The sequence below is a fragment of the Labeo rohita genome, unplaced genomic scaffold (genome assembly GCF_022985175.1).
Source record: "Labeo rohita strain BAU-BD-2019 unplaced genomic scaffold, IGBB_LRoh.1.0 scaffold_428, whole genome shotgun sequence".
Taxonomy (NCBI): domain Eukaryota; kingdom Metazoa; phylum Chordata; class Actinopteri; order Cypriniformes; family Cyprinidae; genus Labeo; species Labeo rohita.
The window spans coordinates 42,730-64,591 of record NW_026129346.1 but is presented as its reverse complement, the minus strand read 5'-3'; the positions used below and the strand labels follow the sequence as shown (position 1 = coordinate 64,591).

Sequence of the window (21,862 nt, the reverse complement as noted above, 5' to 3'; positions counted from 1 at the left end):
ACTAATGAGACTGATTTGTTTTAATGGGGATTAAAAAAATAAGGAGTGGGTGGATTTTTATCATTGTAGGGTGGTTGTGCTCACACATAAACACATATTTATGTCCAAACACCATGGAAAAGTGGATTTTGCATTATAGGTGCCCTTTCTTTCAGTCTGTGAGCGCATGGATGTCTGTCCACATACATTGGTGGTCAATGTTTTTAAACTGGTCTTCAATCCTCAGTTTGTAGTCAGTAAACATGATCACATTCAGCAGTCACAGCAGAAATGAGAGACAAAATTTAACTGAAGTCTATTCAAAAGTTAGTATGAATCTATTCTAAGAAGGCTGGAAGCTGTATTAAAAACAAACAATGGTAAATACACTAATAAGATACTGGCTATTTCTAATGTGTTCACATTATGTTCTCTATCCTCTGTGCACTTAAAGGGGTAGTTCACCCAAAAATGAAAATTACCCCAAGATTTACTCACCTCAAGCCATCATAGATGTATATGAATCTCTTTTCAGACAAATATAATTAGCTATATTAAAAAATGTCCTGGCTCTTAAAGCTTTATAACGTGGGGTCAGACTCAAAGGAGAATTAAAATATACTACTGTAACATTACTAGTCATGTGAAATGATGTAAGATACTCACTTCAGTGAGTTGAGTTGACAGTGTTTATCCTGCAGTAGAGCAGCGATCTGATTCACTCGTGTGTCTCCTAGTTCATGTCCACTCAGATTCAGCTCTCTCAGGAGTAACGGGTTTTTACCCACAATTCCAGTCACATACTGACAGGCTTCATCTGCAGCAGGACCCAAAAACCTGCAGAAGAGAAGATAAAAAAGGAATCAATTTATTTAACTGATGTCTGTGTTGATGCAACAGTAATTCTGCTCATTATGAGAGAAACTGCAGGTTCAGGTTCAGACATATTTGTGTGTGCTGAATTATCACCAGTCCTCTCCTGACACACAATACATGTTTGTGGTCTGTTATATAATGTGCTGAATACCAGCACATCTAGTGACCCAAAATGTCTGATTAACCTATAACTTTGAACACAACTAAACTGTGTTGATATTTATCATCAAAACAACAGCAGCTGCAGCATCTGATCTTTTAGGCTTGATCATTTTCAACATCCTTGAAGCAACAAATGATGTACCTTAGTGAAATAATATAATGTAATATAATATTGTAGTGTTTCTGTATGTCATATGTTCTTTAACATACGTGCTCGTAAAGATGCCAGCAGACGGAAATGTTGGAACGCTCACAAGCTGTTTATTATTGCTTCCATCACCCGTGGTTGCATACTACTGCAATTCAATATATGGGAGGGGCGTCACCTCCTGTGTCGTCACAGGTCAAACCAAATACATTACATCACTTCTTTTCTTTTTTTTTTTTTTAACTATACAGCTTTGCAACTTGTAATACACACAGTATCATTTGTTTCTTATGATAACAAAACATTATCTTTAACTCTTGTAGAAAATTCTCTGCGAAACTCCATCTTTGGGTAACATGAACACTTTACATTTAAAGTCCGAACAGTCTTTGTTTTTGAAACAGTCCGAACAGTCTTTGTTTTTGAAACAGTCCGAACACCTGCTTTGAACAATCTGTGCAACTTTTAAGTACTCTACACAGTCTACCTAAACATAGTCAGAGAGGTAGGCAGGAGGCCTACGGTTATGCCTGACAGGATATCTCTGAGGGACTGTACATGAGTCAGGTTCTTCTGTCTCATTTTCAAATCCGAGCTCAAACAAAAGATCTGGTGTCTCCTGGTTGAGTCTCTTAAAGAACGAACAATTCCTTGTAATGGAGTGTCCATGTCCTTCTGCAGTTACCATTGTACCTTTGACTTTGGTGACTGTAAGTGGCTTTGCGTTGTATGGCGTAGTTAGTTTGTTCCGCTTTTGTTGCCGACACAACACTGTGTCACCTGGTTTGATGTTGATGTGTACGGCATGTCTTCGGGTGTCCGAAAGGGCTTTCATTTTATCCTTTGCCCTTTTGTCTTTTGCACGGATGTCGTCATCTACATTGGTGGTACTTGAAGTAGCTATAAGAATTTTTGTACGCACCTTCCTGTTGAAGATCAACTCAGCAGGTGAAGTCCCTGTAGTGCAATGAAGTGTGGACCTGTACTCGCAAAGGAAGACATTTAACTGTTATTTCCACGGGATACCTTGAGTGTGTGCAGTTCGGATGGCTTTTCCTAGAGTGCGCATGAACCGCTCTGCCGTGGCGTTTGCTTGTGGCCACAAAGGGGTTATCTTCCTATGGTGGAATCCAAAGCAATCAGCAAACTGTGTGAACAAACTGCTGTTAAAGGGAGGGCCATTGTCCGTTTTAAGCACACTGGGAATTCCGAACATAGAAAAAACCTCATCAAGAACGGGTATCACCGCGGTCGTTGAAGTACTGTGAAGAATTTTAACCACAGGATAACACGTGTAGTCATCTATAACGACCAACAGATACTCCCCGGATGGTAACGGTCCGTAGAAATCTGCGCTTAGATTGTGCCATGGTGCTTCTGGCAATTCAGACATATGAAGCGGCTCAACATGGATAACGGGGTTATTCACCTGACACGCAATACAATTTGTGATCATGGCTTCGACTCTTCGATCGATATTGGGAAACCACACTTTCTCTCTCAGAAGACTTTTGGTCTTAGCGACACCTTGATGACTCTCATGGGCGAGCTGTAATACTCTTTGCTCCAGAGTAAAAGGTATGACTATTCTGGAACCTCTGAGTATGAGGTCATCATTCGACGACACTGTGAGCTCAGAACTGACATTTTTGTAGTGTTTTAGGGTGTCTGCCAAAAGTGGTTCACGAGCAATTATGTGCCATGAGTTGTTTCTGATGTGTGAGCAGACCTGCTGAAGAATAGCATCTTTTTTTGTCTCGGTTTTTATCTCGTCTAGTGTCATGGCTTTTGGTGTGGCCTGCAGTGCCATGAAATTGACGTACTCCTCTGCTACCTTAGATGCCCTTGTATTGTGTTTTGTGTCTAAGGAAACAGGATGTCTGGACATGAAGTCAGCAGGATTGTCAGTTCCTTTCCTGTACTCAATTCTGAACTGGTATGGCTGGAGTCTGAGACCCCACCTTTCAATTCGAGCTGGTGGCTTCGATCTTGGATTATTCCATATCAGTTCTAGGGGTTTATGGTCAGTTACTAGAGTAAAAGGATGTCCGTAAAGATACAAGTGAAAATGTTCACAGCTCCATACAATAGCTAGAGCTTCGCGTTCAGTTTGCGAGTATCGTTTTTCAACGTCACTGAGTGCACGACTGGCGTATGCAATGATGCATTTTTGTCCATTTTGCATTTGAGACAAAATAGCACCGAGGCCAACCGGGCTAGCATCAACAACGAGTTCAGTGTCCTTTGTAGGATCGAAGTAGGACGTGGTGGTGGCACTGGCTAAAGCATCTTTGAGCTGCTGAAGAGCTTGCTTGTGCGTATCGCCCCATTGCCAAGATGTGCCTTTTTTAGTCAGGTCGCGAAGAGGTGCACTAATCGTCGAAAAGTCCTGTATGAACCGTGCACAGTAGTTCGCCATGCCGAGTAAGCTTTGGATTTCCCCAGGATCTTTGGGTTCACTGGCTTGTAGAATGGCTGCAACCTTTTTGGGGTCTGCAGAGATACCACTGGCAGAAAAGATAAATCCGTAGAACTCAAGTCTGTGCTTGTTAAACTCACACTTTTCACGATTAAGTGTAAGACCACTGTCCTTTAGTCTTTGAAAAACAGCACGGAGAGCGTCATCGTGTGTTCTTTGTGAGACGCCGTATACAATGATATCATCACTGAGGTTTTTTACACCTTTTATGCCTTGCAGTGTTTGCGCTATGGCATTCTGGAACACCTCTGCTGCAGAAGATATGCCAAAGTTTAGGCGTTTGTATCTCCTTAGTCCCAGATGTGTCGTAAATGTAGTAATGTATCGGCTGTCTGGGTGAAGTTCCAGTTGATGGTAACCAGCCCTGAGATCAAGTTTTGAGAAGACTTTTGCACCATTTAGCTCTTGTATGACATCATCAATAGTTGGTGTTAAATGACGCTCACGTTGTATGGCTGTATTGGCCTGGCGCATGTCAACACATATTCTGACTTTATCAGGATCTTTTGGTTTTGGTGGAGTTACAATTGGAGAAACCCAAGGCGTTGGACCTGTTACAGCTTCTATTATGTCGTCATTTGCCAGCTTTTGTAACTCAGCTTCCACTTTCTGTCGAATGTGAAATGGCACTCGTCTATGTGGCTGACATGTAGGTTGGACGTCAGGATTGATATGCAGCTTCACTTGAAAGTTTTTCAGTTTGCCTATTCCTTTGAACAGTTCTGGATAGCTTTCAACAAGTTCATCAGCTACTGTGCGTATTGTGTTTGTATAATTAACAGCACTGGTTATATTTATTAGTCCAAGCTCTTGTGCTGTTCCATAGCTTAGGAGGGTGTGGCCATCGTTCTGAAGAACATAGAACTTGGTTTCCGTAGTGCTATGTGATGCTTGAACATTGCACTGGAATACACCAATGATAGGCAGAGCACTGTCAGAGCCATACGCAAAAATTTTAATTGTCGCTGCTCTGAGCTGTGGCTTGGGTGTGAGTTTATCAAACACTGCTTTGCTGATAATATTTACAGCAGCTCCCGAATCTATCAGAGCTGTAACTTTGGTGCCATTTATTTCAATTTGTGTCTGAGGCTGTTGCTGGCATGTATTGCTGTTCAAAACAAACACATAAGCGTCCTCGCTGCTCGACGAATCATCTTGTGCTTGGCTGGTGCATGCTGTTGCGACTTGCTTGACCCTTCGCAGTTTGTTGCGTTGTTTGTGATGGGGATGGTCATTATGTTTAGCGTGCTGAGTGGGTGTCTTAGTGCTGGACCGACACACTTTTGCGTAGTGATTTAACTTTCCACACGCTTTGCATTCTTTCCCTTTAGCAGGGCAAGCACCTTGATGTGGATATGTTCTACACTGACTGAGTGTTAGGTGTCAGTCTGCTGGTGGTTTTGAATTCAGTTTGTTGCTTATGATTGTGATATAATGCATTGACAACACCCGCTTGTTCAATTCCTGCTGCTTGTTGTTCAGAAATTTCTAGTGTTCTGCCATGATCTAGCAGAGCCTCTAAAATCAAGTCTGGTTCTCTGAGTGCTTTTCTACGCAGCCTGGATGAAGTACAGCTTTGTATCAACTGTGCCTTTATCTCACAGTCAACATCAGCAAAATCGCAGTCTTTTGCAAGCATTCTGAGTCTAGTTTGGTACGTGTCCAGTTTTTCTCCAGGTTGCTGCACAGCTTTTCTAAATTGATAAACAAGGTACTGCGTATTCTTTTTAGGAGAAAAATAGACGTTTAATTTCGTTTTTGTTTCTGCATAGCCGTCTTCTTCTGCTGCAAACGTGTCATAGATGTCATGCACGCGTTCACCAGCGAGGTGCAGTAAAAGCGCTTTTTGTCTAGCGTCGCCGGTAATGTTCATAGCAACGAGAAAGTTTTCAAAACGCTGTATCCATTTTTTCCACCGAGTTCCTAACGAACTGGGGTCCGTTTCTGTGTCGAACTGCTGGATGGGTGCATGATTCATCACTGACTGCATGGCTATGGCTTTGTGTTATGGCTGTGTGCACTCACTCACGCACAGACAGGCTTTCTCCAAAGGCTTCATGCACGCGCTGAGATCGCGGTGATTGCACGTTTATATCCTCGTTGCCATTGTAGTGTTTCTGTATGTCATATGTTCTTTAACATACGTGCTCGTAAAGATGCCAGCAGACGGAAATGTTGGAACGCTCACAAGCTGTTTATTATTGCTTCCATCACCCGTGGTTGCATACTACTGCAATTCAATATATGGGAGGGGCGTCACCTCCTGTGTCGTCACAGGTCAAACCAAATACATTACAAATATAATATAATATAATATAATATAATATAAATTATTCACATGCTTATCATTTATTTTGCATTATTTCTTCATCTCTCACCTCAGTGTCTTGAGTTGACAGTTTGGATCCTGTAGTAAATCATTGAGCTCCTTCACTCCTGATTGTCCAGGATCATTTCCTGTGAGATCCAGCTCTATCAGGTGTGAAGGGTTTGATCTCAGAGCTGAAGCCAGAGCTTTATAACCTTCTTCAGTGATACTGCAGTCTGAAAGTCTAGAACCAGAATGAAAATGTTACATTCAGATGATTAATCAGTTATTCTAGAAACGACCTAAACAACGTAAATCCCTAAACACAATATGTTATTCCTTATTCAAATGAACTAAAGTTTAGCTGTAAAGCAAAATCTGACTAAATTAAATCTAAATATCATTGATTTAAACAAAACAAAACAAAAAAAAAAAAAAAAAAAAAACTTTAAATTGTTAGATGTCAATTCACTTTAGTATCTCCAGCTTACAGTCACTTTCAAGCTTTAACCTTCTGATGCTCCTCATTTGTGAGGTACACTTGTGCTCTTCATGGACAAGAGAGACTGAACACCTGAAATTTATTTTATTTTTTTTTTCAGTAAAATAAATGTAATATATTTTTGTTCCATATAGTACTGTGCAAAAATCTTTTTCCACTAGTATTTTCACAATAAAGGGTTTAAGTCAGTTATTTCTATCTTTTGCTGTAGTGTGTCAGTAGGAAATATCAGTTTACATTTCCAAACATTCATTTTGCCATTAATTTTAATAATCCGGTCAGATTATTTGCACAAGGAGTCTGACAACAGCCAGTGCTCCACACAGAGATCTGATCTCACCATCATTCAGTCTGTCTGAAATAACATGAAGAAACAGAAAAAACTGAGACAGACTAAATCCAGAAGAACTGTGACAACATCTCAAAGATGCTTTAAGAGAGGCTTAAAGTTTTTACACAGTTGCTTACTTTTATTAGGTTATGGATTTGGATATTTATTCAGACATTCTCAAATACTACTTTTTGTCATATTTTAAATATTTTTTGTTTGAAAAGTTGATGTAAAGTCTCAGTTTTTGCATTATTATTACTACAGTCAAACCTTAACATAGAAAAAGCATTTTTACACATAACAGCTGCTGGTTGAGAGAACGCGCCGTATTCGAATCGGGGGTTTGTGCTGTTAAGATAACGAGACGCTATGCCCCCTAAAAAGCTTCACACACAGGCAGAGGAGGTTGAACATTAAGCGATGGCTTGATATGTTGACTTTCTGGTGTTAGACAACAGCAGAAGACCATAATGAGCCTGGTGGAGGAAGTGAAAGCCAGGCAACAAAACATAGAAGGACAAGTGGATTATGTTGCTGGAAAACAGAATATACCAGAATGAATGATATCATAGTCACCGGCTTGGAGATAAAACCACGTTCATATGCCCGGGCGGTGACGACGCTGAATGAAGGGGAGACGAGCGAGCAGGACGATACAACGGTGGAGCAACAGGTGACGGCATTCCTTCACTCAAAGGGGATTGAGTTGGATAGGAGTAACATTGAGGCATGTCATTCACTCCCACGGAGACTTAAAACGGATAGACCAGCCATAATTGTTCGCTTTGCTAATAGGAAGCATAAAACTGAGTTGTTGAAACAGGAAAGACGATTGAAGGGCACGGATGTGTATTTGAATGAACACTTGACTAAGAAAAATGCTGACATTGCCAGACAGGCCCGACTCCTCAGAAGAAAATACAATCAACATGGACTACAAATTGTACAATATTTATTAAGCTGAATGGAACGCCAGAACAAGCCAAAGTGTTAGTCATTAGGCAGTTGGAGGAGCTGGATAAATATAAATGAGTTAAATGAGAGCAAGGTAATGCAGTAAACCCAGTAGTCAATAAAAATAAACAGAATCATAAATTACAACTATGTCAAGTCCAGAAGATAAGCAATCGTTTACATCTGGACTAGATACTTTTGCACATACAGAGTATAAAATGCAGGATATTGAAAATAACATCACTCCTGAAAACAATTTATTTATGAATATTAAAAACAGCTGTCATTATTATACAGACGAGCAATTCAATATAACTTTCCAATCAGAACGTAATATATCAATTATCCACTTTAATAGTAGAAATTTATATGCCAACTTCCAGAGTATTATAGAATATTTGAGACAATTTAAGAATCATTTCAATATCACAGCAATATCGGAGACTTGGATTAATACTGAGAAAGGTGTGGATTTTGTGATTGATGGTTATGAATTAAATTATAAAATAGAAGTGGAGGAGGAGTGATGATATATGTGGACAAGAATGAAGTATAAGGTGGTGGAGAACATGACAGAAGTCATTGATGATTTGTTGGAATGTATTACTGTTGAAATTTGTATGGAAAGGACAAAAAATATTATAGTGAGTTGTATATATAAAACTCCTGGTTCAAATATTGAAATATTTAACGAGTGGATAGAAAAAAAATGTTTACAAAAACAGTACAAAAGACTGTGTTTATATGTGGAGATTTTAATATCGATTTACTGAATCCAAAACTGCATAAAAGGACAGAAGATTTTATAAATATAATGTATAGTATGGGTTTATATCCAACAATCGCCAGACCAAGTAGAATCACATGTCATAGTGCTACATTGATAGACAATATATCTACAAATATTATGGAAAATAACATAGAAAGTGGGTTACTATATTGTTGTAAAGGCTCCTTTAAGACAGAGCTTTTATTCTGACATTGTACGTCACACCACTGAGCAGTATAGTTACACCTGTTGCCAGCTGAAGTTTATATCTGTTGAGTTGATCGCTGAAAGGACATTTACGCCAGTTCATTCGCGTCATTTCCTGCAGCTGTTACTTTGAGGTGTTAAAGATTGAAAGTAAGCCTGTTTGTTCTAATTTTGTGTTTATTGAGATCGGTAGTGAGTTATTTATAACTGCGTCATTCAGACATATATAGACGTGCCAGTAGCCGTTGTTTCTGTTAGTCTAGTTTAATAATGCAGCTCTAGGTGTCACTATTTCCTCTTCATCGAGATATATATTACCATCTTCTATTAGTGATATTGTTAATCATTTACCTGTTTTTATTGTCTACCACTGTAAGCACTAGGAATCTTAAAGAAAAAATTAAGTTCAAATATAAAAGAATAAGATCCTTAGAAAATATAAATGCATTTAAGAAGGAATTACTTAGACAAAATTGGAAAATAGTATACAAAGAAGATGATGTTGATAAAGCATATAATGGATTCTTAAAGATTTTTACATCATTGTATGAAAAAAAATGTCCTGTTAAACAATACATTGATACAAAAAGGCAAAGAAATAGTCCATGGATTACGAAGGGTTTATTAAATGCTTGTAAGAAGAAAAATACACTTTATAGACAATTCATCAACACTCGTACTCCAGAAGCAGAGAATAAATATAAAAAGTATAAAAATAAATTAATTAATATTATGAGAATATGTAAGAAGGAATACTATAATAAAAAAAAAAAGATTATAATAAAAATAATATGAAAGGTTTATGGAATGTATTAAATAATATCATTAGAAATGGAGTCGAGAATAATATATGTTACCCAGAGTATTATATTGATAATGATAGCATAATAAATAATAGGGAAGATGTGGTTAATGGATTCAATAAATTCTTTGTAAACGTGGGACCAGATTTGGTAAAAACAATAGATGACTCAGAAACAATAGAAGAGGTGGATGATTTTTTGGATCGAAATTCAAGCTCTATTTTTCTTAGAGCAGTGGATCGAGAGGAGATAATAGATAGTGTAAGAAAATGTAAAATTAAATCCTCTCTTGACTGGAATAATATTGATATGATTATAATAAAAAAAAAAAGTTATTGAAGAGATTGTGGATCCATTAAACTTTCTTCATTTGTCTTTTCAATCTGGTAAATTTCCAAATAAAATGAAAGTTGCAAAAATAACACCATTATATAAAAATGGGGATAGACATTACTTTACAAATTATAGACCTGTTTCTATACTCCCCCAGTTCTCCAAAGTTCTTGAAAAACTTTTTATAGAAAGACTTGATAATTTTATTGAAACACATAATCTTCTAGTTGATAGTCAATATGGATTTCGGACAAATAGATCAACAACTTTAGCACTAATGGAATTAATTGAGGAAATTACAAATGGTATAGATAAAAAGAAACATGTAGTAGGAATTTTCATAGATTTAAAGAAAGCTTTTGATACCATAAATCACAATATTTTATTACAAAAACTAGAGAGATATGGTATTAGAGGGGTGGGTTTGGACTGGGTGAGTAGTTATCTGACAAACAGGAAACAGTTTGTAGAAATTGGTGAACATAAATCTGTATATATGAACATAACTTGTGGTGTACCTCAAGGATCAGTTTTAGGTCCAAAACTGTTTATAATGTATATTAATGATATGTGTATCCTCATTGAAACAGCAGAGTTTAGCCAAAACTGTTTAATAATGTATATTAATGATATTTGATCAGAGTATCAAATATAAAAATTTATATTATAAAATTTATTTTATTTGCAGATGATACAAATATTTTTTGTTCTGGTGATAATTTACAACAGCTTTTGAAGGTGATGACAATTGAAATGAATAAATTAAAACATTGGTTTGATGTAAATAAATTGTTATTAAATATAAGTAAAACTAAGATTATGTTATTTGGAAGATATAAAACAAATCCTCAAATTGAATTGAAAATTGATAATAAAAATATAGAAAGAGTATATGAAAATAAATTTCTTGGTGTAATTTTAGATTATAAGTTATGTTGGAAACCTCAAATAAAGTATGTTAAAGCAAAATTGGCTAAGACTATAGCTATTTTGAATAAAGCAAGATATATTTTGGACAATAGATCAATGCATATTTTGTATAATACATTTATATTACCGTATTTGAGTTCTTGTGTAGAGATCTGGGGAAATACCTACAAAAGCAATTTACAATCGATATGTATATTACAAAAGAGAGCAATCAGAATTATTAATAATGTGGGATATCTGGAACAGACAAATGTATTATTTTTAAAGTCAGATATACTGAAGTTTATTGATTTGGTTAAATTTAAAACTGCACACGTTATGTTCAAAGCAAGAAATATGTTACTTCCGGGAAACTTACAAAAAATGTTCTTGGAAAGGCAGGGTGGGTATAATTTGAGGGAAGAGTTAAACTTTAAAAATGTTAAAATAAGAACAACTTTAAAAAGTATGTGTATCTCTGTCTGTGGGGTGCAGCTGTGGAATGGTTTGGAGCATGTGTTAAAGCAATGTATAAATATTAAACAGTTTAAGACATGGTATAAAGCCATTTTACTTAAAGGATATGTGGATATATACAGGTGATTGTGAGGGTTGTGGGGGTTAAAAGGTGGATTGTATGAGAATGGGTGATTGGTTGTTTTGGGAAGAAAGTATTTGGTTGGTGTTTAGTTTTTTGTGGAATTGTTCTCTTACAAAGATATTGGTATAAATAAAAGACATAAGGGAATATTTTGGAATTGTATAGGGGGTGGGAAAATAAGCTTTAGCTTCATCCCACTCCTTTTCGAACATTTTTCTGTAATGTATGAAGTTTTTGGGATGTTTTTTGTTGGCACGGCAACACACATATGTATGTGTATTTGTTTTGATTTTGTTTGTTTTAAATTATGTTTTGTTCAAAATAAAAATGAAAATGAAATGAAATGAAATTATCTGTATCATATAAAGTGATATATAACAAACATGTCTTGACTCCACTAGTTAACATTTTTCTGTTCATCATACTGAGCATTTTCATTATGCATGTTGTTTGTTAGTTTTAGAAGATACTTATTTTAAGCAAAATATAAAAATGGTCCAGACTTCAAGACGAAAACCCTGAACTCCCATACAGTATATTTTATCAGTAAATGTAATGCAAAAACTTAAAAATAATAATAGCCTGAAAACATCTTGTCTTAGCTTTTGATATCCAATTATATATACAAACAGATATGCTTCATCACAGATACAAATGAACCATCAAATGTATGTCAAGTTATCCCTACCTTGAACATAACCAAATACAACGGTATAGCACAATGCGTTGGCTTAGGACAGTGTCAATGACAGACCAAATCAGAAAAAAAAAACTATGCAGGCATAAATATAAAAGCACAACATACAGACATGTTCATTATCTAAGTCTAATTTTCACCTTATGTTTTTGTTGAGCTCAATTTTGTCTGTTGTCACACAACTTACCTCAGTATCTCCAAACGACACTTCATATTTTCCAGTCCATGGCAAAGTAGCTTCACTCCTGAATCCTGCAGATTATTATTGCTCATGTTCAGCTCTTTCAGACTGGTATCTGATCCAAGAACTGTAGCCAGAGCTGAACAGCTTTTGTCTGTTAAGCCACAATCATTTAGCCTATGAGGGAAATGAGATTACAGAATAATTAGATTGAATCAATTTGCTAAATACCAGAGCTGTAGACTCGAGTCACATTACTCGAGTCCAAAATTTGAGGACTTGTGACTTGACTTGACATAATAAAAGACTTGCGACTCGACTTAAAACAATGACTCGAGACTTGACTTGGACTTGAGCCCTGTCATCATGGCCTGCCTTCTATTTGATTAAAAAAAAAAAAAAAAAAAACTGTTCTGATCAGTATAGGCTGGTTACTAAAGCGTATGATCACACTGGCATGATTAGCACAGCTTTTGGCACTGAGCCAGAGATGGACTCACTAAGTGAGCGCTTGTTAGTGTTTTCATCCACATGTTTAGGATATTTAATGTTTTAGACATTTAAAATGCACATAATCACTATAAACCACTTACAATAATAAGAAGAAGATGAAGAATAAACACTGATGTATATTGAAACAGCAGTAACCTAATAATAGGCTAAACCTTTCGAACATAATTTTTTTTTTTGCACGTCAAAAGTTTGTATGTAGCCTACATATTGAGGTCACTCAATTCTTCCTGTTTATCAGCCACTCACTTTCAATCTACCTAGCACTGTTCAGGAAGCAGACACACTCTGACAGTTTAAATTGAAGTTGTAAAGGATTGTTAGGCTGCATTAATTAGGTCAACCGGAACCGGGAACACTTCCCATAACACCTGATGTACTTGTTGCATCGTAAGAAGAATGGCATCTACGCTAATATTAGTCTGTTTCTTTCTTATTCCGAGGTCACCGTAGCCACCAGATCCAGTCTGTATCCAGATCAGATGGTCACTGCAGTCCCCAGATCCAGTCCGTACCCAGCCCAGATGGTGGATCAGCACCTAGATGGTGGATCAGCACCTAGATGAGCCCCAGAGACGGATCATCAATAACTTAGCCCTGAATGTCAGCGCAAGACCACGGAACCAGATGAGTCCTCTGCAATCTTTTGCTTTATTGGAACTTTTGCATTATTGATGCACTATTGTCCTATTTAATACTGTAAAGTTGCTTTGACACAACCTGTTTTGTTAAAAAGTGCTGCATAAATAAACATGATTGATTGATTGAAAACAAACAGGGTATGCAGTCTGCTGCGTTGTTCTCTGTGATCGTCATTAAGAAATGCGTCACTAAAATGAACTAAAACTCAGTGAATACTCAATACAGAGACATGAGAGATATATCTATAGAAAGCATTACATTTCTACTTTTAAATGAAGTAAGTCTTAACAAATATCATGTGTTAAAGTAATCTGTATGAAACCAACCCCATGTCCAGTCTTTCTCGTCAGACTTTCAATTTGTCATTATAATCAGCCACGTCGAGGCGCACACGCCGTACCTCCCACCCCAACGTAAACAAAGCTTGGCTACTTGCATCTTGTTACTGGAAGAAGACACGCTTTATATTTCCCTCAGAGGAAGAACGTGATGCTATGCACAGTAAGTCTTTCTTTCATTAGCCTACTTACGTTAGTTGTTGTGTTACTGTGATATAACATGTACACATTATAGTAGTTAGTTTTTTTCCAAACTATAATTCCTGACTACGTGCAATCAAGTGAAACGTTATAAAGTATGTTTCATTTCATTGCATCGAAATGCTTCATGACGCCAGGATGTTCTCAATGTTCTATAAAATAAAAATGATGCGATATAAAAGTAATATGTTTACACTGTAACACTGAATGATCAAGTCTAATATTGTTTAGACAAAACTACTGTCACATACTCTGTTCATGAATAGATGTTTCAGACCCCAGAGGGTTAAAACAGAAAATACACTTACTTACACATATTTGTCTGAATAGCTACAGTTTTACCGTGAATAATTTTGCATGCCTCATCTCTTTAACCCTGAACGGTGTGGTGCCAGACGTTCGTGGCTAATTGTGGCAAAGTCGACATATTAACTCAACCCCTAGAATTATTACAATATTAACATTTTATTTTGAATGAAGAATAACAAAGACTAAAATAGATTATGACTATTATTGCACACGTCTCTGTGACAGCATGAAATTTGAATAATTTGTTATCATCAATATTTGTTGAGGGAATAGCCTATATAAGAACATAAAATAATATAGAACTATAAGAAAACACATCCAATCCATCTTTTAAATCCATTCACTGATTTTTTTAACATTTACATACAGTGTTGGGAGTAACGCATTACAAAAGTAATAATATTACAGTAGTATATTACTTTTTGCTGTAACGCAGTAATATAACGCATTACTAATCAAATTTGGGTAATAATATTACTTGTTACAATCTGAGTAACAACAACATATTTTAACTCAAAAAATAAGTGGTGAATTTACCAACACCGCAAAACAGCAACAGAGAAAAAAATGCAGCGTGTAAAATAGTTTGTCTTTTTTCTGTTGCTGTAATTCGGTGGTTAGATGACTGCGAGACGGACTGTGTGAGATGGACACACTCCCGTTTTATTCATTTCATCAGAGAAAAGAATAAGAATGCATAATCAGGTATAAGCTATGTGCGACACCAAACTCTCAACAAGGAGAAATAGCACAAACAACTCCTGGAAACACCTGGACTGGTGCCACTAACACTAAGCTAACGGAGAGAGAGAGAGAGCTGCGGGGTTGGAGAAGAGAAAGAATGCAGCAGACGACCATAAACAAGCAACAAAAAAATAAGTTAAACTAAAAATAACAAAATCTGTTTTTTTATCAAATTATAGTCTATATATCAAATGAATGAATATGCGCAATATATTTAACTTAAATAGCCTAATTAACAGATTGACAAAACGAAAGGTAAAGACTGAGTGACATGCTGCTGAGGTTGGTTTGTGTTGCGCGGCTCTCTACGAAAGTTCACGGAAAGAAAAACGAGATGACAGAAATGAAAGTAAACACACTGCAGTTTCGAATGATTTGTATGACCAAAAATGATTTTTTGTTGTTTGTTTCTGCTGTTTGATCCCGCCGGCGCCTCTCACACACACATACTGTCACGTTCGATGTACTGAGAGATGAGGTCAGGGTCCAAAATGCAGGGAAGGAAATTTTAATTAAACAAAACACAAATAAACATAAACCAAAAGGCCAACACGGCACAACACGACTAGAATCAAAGATCAAAATAAAATGAACAGAACAGAAACACAATCTAAAGCATGATCAAAACGGAGGAACACACACGAAGACAATGCAGCCAGAATGAGTAGTGGGAAATGAGAGTTCTTATAGACCAGATAATTGTGAACAGGTGAGAGCTTTGATGAGTGCCAATGACCAGACAGGTGTACAATCAGGGAAGTGCAGTGCAAGGAAGGGAAAACAGCGACCTCAGGTGGCTAAGGGAAGCCCCACAGCCCAGATCATGACACATACAGCATTGGAAACGTTGCAGCCCGTTCATTATCAGAATAAAATACAGTCAACCAAACATATACCCTGATTAATTAAATTGCATACTGCGTAGTACAATCCGTGCCGTTTAGCCTGAGGTCGGGCCAAACACATATTTACTCACGTGAGGATGTTTTTAAGCGCGTTAAGTACAAAGCTTGGTTTACTCGTAAATAATAGTTTAGCATTCAAATACATCGCAAATATGGACACATTTATTTGGATTCATGCCGAATGACACAGGTAGGCTCCGTGCGTTTATGTAGGCTTGTTTAGCAACTTATATATTTCTTTCTTGTTTTGTTCCAAAAACCGTTCAAACTAGTTTATAGGCTAAGTATTGTGCTTATTGTTTGCACATTATAACATTTCGCTTTATTTACCGGCATTATTTATAAATGTAATAATTTTGTGCTTATCTGTGTTTACCCTAAACTACAAGTAACGTTAATGTAGACTTACATACTGGTAGCCTATATAAATATGATTTTATAATGTTATGCTATATTGACCTACCTCATTACCCTCCACTGGATGTATAATGAGCAGCAATAAACTAAATTTTGGTATTTTATAAAGCCTAGTCATACTTTGGTGAAAGTAACTCAAAAGTAACTTAAAAATAGTGTAACGCATTAGTTCAGTTCAGAGACAGTAATATTGTAATGTAACTAATTACTTTCAAAAGACAGTAATTAGTAATATATAATGCATTACATTTTGAAAGTAACTTGCCCAACACTGTTTATATACATTATAACTATTCTTATATATTTACTTTTCTGCTTCATTTTATGTATCTCTTTGCCCAGTAATTAACATTCTGTATCAACGTATCAGTTTAGGACTTATAAATGTTGCATAAATGTTTTGTAAATATTCTAAATAATACCCGTCAATCATGTCAATTAAAAAAATAAATGTTTATTTCTGTAGATCTACGTCAGTAGGTGGCGATAAATCAGCGCATGTACATTTAGCACGTATTAACAAGTTATTAAATATTTGACTCAGTTGATTCATTAAAATCACTGAATCATTAATAAATGAAACTTAAATGAGACTTAAAATAAATTATTCATTCACTTAGGTCTATATTTCTTCAAAAACATTTTTTTTTTTTCTCAATAAAATGCCACTAATAATTATATATTTAAAATTAGGCTTACTATAGTGTCACGTTTGAAGAACCACGAGAGAGAGAGAGAGAATTCACAGATTTTTTAATTTCAGGCAATGCATACAACAGAGGCAAATAACAACTCAGGTAAGATAGCCACTTAGGTACTGAGATGAAGGCAAAACATAAACAACGCTTAGCTGATAATAGTCCTTTTAAACAGCACTGAAGGCTGAGACTTGCAGATGACGGCAGGCTGGCAGACAGACGAGTGCAGCAAACTTGAAGATGATCAAGGACTCGAACTTGAGACTTCACTTTGTTTGACTTATAAGTAGGGACAGGTGAGGACCAGCTGGTGATGATTGGGTGCACAGGTGTTCAGTATTCCGGTGATGGTGATCGTGTAGCGGTGAACTGCGTGGTGAGCCGGGTGTAGATGTGACATATAGACTATTTTTGAATTTACTGTAGTAATTAGTACAGACAAACTAATTTGGCCAAACAGCACTAATGACTTGCAATGAATTAACTTGACTCAAGACTTGAATGCAAAGACTTGATCAATGACTTGGTCCCACCTCTGCTAAACACACATAATAAATATATTAGTTAATCTATAGCTTTAATTACAATGAATTATACATTTGAAAGTGCTAGATCCATGGTTTCAAGGAAAAGCACACCTTAACCATTGTGATCAGGTTCTCAACATTGGCTACAATGCTGTAAAACTTGTAAAAACACAATGCTCTTTACAGAGTGCTCACAAAAAAATATGCACAGGAATGTTTGAAAGCAGCTGCCTATCAGCGGGTACCACATTGACCCAGTATTTGGTACTACTGGTACTGCAGAAAGGCTGGAATCATACATCAAAATACATCAAAATCACTAGCTGATTATCTGTTGACATTTACTGCAAACATTTAAGAGGACATTTGATTAACTACTAACATTAATTGTTACATTGTACATTTTTTCTATTTTTAAAATTTTTGATGGTGGTCATTTTTATCCATGAGGACTACACGTGTGACTATTTGTCATTTATTTATTCATTTTTTTTTACAACCACTTTTTGATTCATGCCATCATTTTTTGGTGTGCCATAAATGCTATAAAAGTTACCAAGTTTTGTACCATTCCAATGAAGCTACAATTTTTAAATTTATAATATTTTGGACAAAAGTGACTGAAGAGTTCACCCTCAGTAAAACTGCATCAGGCCCCCTCTCTGATCAGCTAATATTTTTTCATCTAGAGCCAAACATGCTTCATTAAAGCCATTTCTGCTCCATGTGTGTTGCTTCTCTATGCCACTAAAGATGTAAAGCACTACAAGAGATGCAGATGATGTGGTTATTTAAAAAACAGCAGCAAAACAGACTTTCAAAAACATGTTTGATATTTTTTTTAAAATGATCCAAAAACAATGCAGTAAACAAGTGTAGTATTTCTGGCAGGTAGTGTTGTCAAAAGACCCGGTACTTCAGTACCAAGTCATTACTAAAAAAAAATTAAATGTACCAGGTTTTATTAAGTATTGGTTGTACCAAGCACCCGGTTCTTGCTGCACTATCCGAAAAGTGCGCACTGCGCAGTTGCGTCTTCTTCATAAAATCACAGAGACATGGCGACCGGTGGTGCTGCTGATGTAGCTGCTCTGAATTCGCTTGAAAAGAACTTAATAAAACACCTCAAAGACTGACACCAAGAAAAGAAATGGGGGCGCAGTAATGAAGCGCAGTCAAGAATTACATAGAGGTTACCGACGTTTACTAAAGTGTGGACGAGCTTTTGACTCTTGAATCTGGTGATGCTTCCAGTTTTATGTGTCAGTTGACAGCCAAATGTTATTTTTAACCAAATGTGCACGCTGCTTTTCTAATTTTTGTGTCTTTTTCCGTGTCACTTTAAATGTATCTGTTTTGATTCGTTGTTACTAAAGGTGAAACACGTTAAGAAAAAATGAACGATCAATTGCGGGACTATTTTGTCATAAATCGCATACTATTCATTCCTGAACTTTACCGTCCATTACTTCACTTTTGCTTTTTACTTTCAGAGCGGCTCGGAAGGCGTTTAGTGTCTCCATCTGTAGCAGCAGTGATCGCGCCCTCGGCGCAAGCTGGAACAGTTCCATATTCAAGCGCACGTAACAGGCTAAAGCTTGCCGCAAAGCACCGGCAAAACTTATTACCATGAATGTGTCGGGGGGAAATAGTAAGGAGATTTTTTAATTATTCATTAATAAACTAGTGTTTTCTGAGTCAGTGTTGCAAGGATGAAGTTACTGATCCTGACTCTCCATCTCCTCTTTGGATGCGCCTTTAGAGAGAAGTGCATCTTTACAGATCACATAATGAAATAGTTTTTGTTTTTGATTTGCTGTATTTCGTTAAGATATAATTAAAAATTTTCTATAGATATATATGTATTTCTATGATAGATGTTTGTGATGTATGTATTCGCTGAGTTTCGGTTCATTTTTGTGAAACGCTCCTGTTGAGACGACAGAAAGCGCATCATGTTTGTTTTCTTTAGAAGCACTGTTTGCAACGTTTGTTGATATTGTGAGTGCACACAAATAAAAGTAGGCCGTTTACAGTTTGGAATGATTATGATGAGTATTATTCTGACTTTTATCAACAAAATTGAAGGAATATTTAAAATGGTTTCTACTGAAAAAAATGCAAGTGATCGCGCTGGCGCCTCCATGTCCTGCAAAGCGGCTTTAGCTTCCACTCTCCAACAAATGATTGGATATGTGCCTAATAGCACACATTTATCTAGGTTTAACGTTTAAACTAAAATTGTTTTATACTTGAACTGTTTTATATCTATAGATATTTTATTTTAGGCAAGTCGTGATGATTTGAGAAGGCAAATTAAATCAAACCGATTATTATCAGTCTTCCGCTGGCCGCTTTGTTGTTACTTTAAAAAACAAAAACTTATATTTTTTAACAACAATAATATTTAACAAACAAAAAACTGCTTCAAAACATTTAAATTAACTTGTAATTAATGAAATATAATCACTTTGCCAGTGCATACAAAACTGAACTATTTTATTAGCTGAAACAGTAGTATAAGCTGTTTTGGGAAAAGGGCGGAGAACAAATCCAGTATAAATATGGAGAGATCATACCGAAACATTACACCGTATAAAACGAACGTCTCATACAAATTCTGAACGTATTATAGCCTAAAAAAAAGTGCGCAAACCTCGCTCACTTTATTATCACGTAAAAGCCTCACTCATCTCAGTTCATCACAATCTCACAAGTTCTGTTATAATCAATGAAGCTCTCTAAACTACACATTGAGTCTGGCTATTTTGACAGATCTTGAGTTGCTTTTAAAATAAATTATTAATACATTTTGAAATTAAGAACCAATAATTGCAGGGTGGCTGACAACTTGTTTATTAACCATCTGGGGGCATGGAATCCTTTTGTAAAGTGTTTTTAATACTACAGTTTCCATCTGTGTAACATTAATATAAGTAATCTTATCTAAATTTATTATAAAAGCTGAGGTTTGTTATTTACTGAAAAGTTATATTATATATAAAGTTCCATTTAGCTGGTGTCAATCTAATGTTGCATTTGGTCAGACTCTATATTTTCCTTTTACAGCTGCAGGCTGAAGAAGACCACGAACCACCAAAGCAAACTCCTAAGCAGACAACGGTTCCAGATGCTTTTCAGCAGCAGAAGTACGACAAAAACTCACCTGTGGCAAAAAAAACTGAACCGAGCTGTTGCTGAATTCACATGTATGGATTCAAGTGCCAGTTTATACAGTGAAAAATGGGGATTCCAGCAAATGCTTCATCACCTCAACCCAAAATACCAGCTTCCAAGCCAAGCTTTATGTTTTATTTTTGTTTGTTATTAATAAAAACAGTGTGTTGTTCAATTCATGTTTTTGTGTTTGGATTTGGTACCGAAATTGGTACCGAGAACTGTGGATTTTCACTGGTATTGGTACCGAATACTGAAATTTTGGTACCGTGACAACACTACTGGCAGGTCACGTCATTTAAACTTGCATCAGCGGATTATCAGCTGGTCCACGTCTAACTACACTCTCAGAAAAAAAGGTACAGTTCTGTCGCTGGGGCGGTACCCTAAGGTACAAAAGTGAAAAGGTACATTTTTGTACTTTACCTACCCCTAAACAGTATATATTAATACCTTCAAGGTAGATTTTAGTATTTTAAAATAGTTTTATTTGTCCCACATATAGCATGTAACTCCATTCCAGGTTTTTTGTAGATGTACTGTAGATGTAGAGCATTAAGCCAAATAAACAACATGTTAAAGAGTATTTCATAATGAACAATTATAATTAGGAAAATAATTTGTAGAGGACAAGGAAAGACAATTAAAACTTTGAAAATACTAAAATTGAAATTATTGGACAAGAACTGAACTGAACTGAGCTGATGATGACATCACTGTTTACTCCACAGCTGCTTTATAAATGAATTAAACTCACTCTTAAATTGATGGACTTTACATATTTACTGAATCAAACTCAATCAACATTGAACTGATTTTAACTGAATTAAAAAAACCTGACTTGTTCATTTTCTAAGTCTAGTTTTCACCTTATATTTTTTGTTGAGCTCAATTTTGGTCTATTGTCACAACTTACCTCAGTATCTCCAAATGACACTTCATATTTTCCAGTCCATGGCAAAGCTTCACTCCTGAATCCTGCAGATTATTATTGCTCATGTTCAGCTCTTTCAGACTGGTATCTGATCCAAGAACTGTAGCCAGAGCTGAACAGCTTTTGTCTGTTAAGCCACAATCATTTAGCCTATGAGGGAAATAAGATTACAAAATAATTAGATTGAATACATTTGCTAAATACAATTAATACATTTATTT

The 21,862-nt window shown here is 36.1% G+C and overlaps 1 protein-coding gene across 1 annotated transcript in view; it reads right to left on the bottom strand.

Moving 5' to 3' along the window:
- Positions 1–626: 626 nt before the first annotated feature.
- The window catches only part of LOC127160688 (NACHT, LRR and PYD domains-containing protein 12-like), a 45,797-nt gene continuing 24,561 nt past the window's right edge, over positions 627–21,862 (bottom strand). The window contains 4 exon segments of the mRNA XM_051103341.1: positions 627–816; positions 6,023–6,196; positions 12,246–12,416; positions 21,624–21,791. Of these exon segments, the coding sequence (XP_050959298.1) occupies positions 642–816; positions 6,023–6,196; positions 12,246–12,416; positions 21,624–21,791 (688 nt within the window). The 3' untranslated portion in view covers positions 627–641.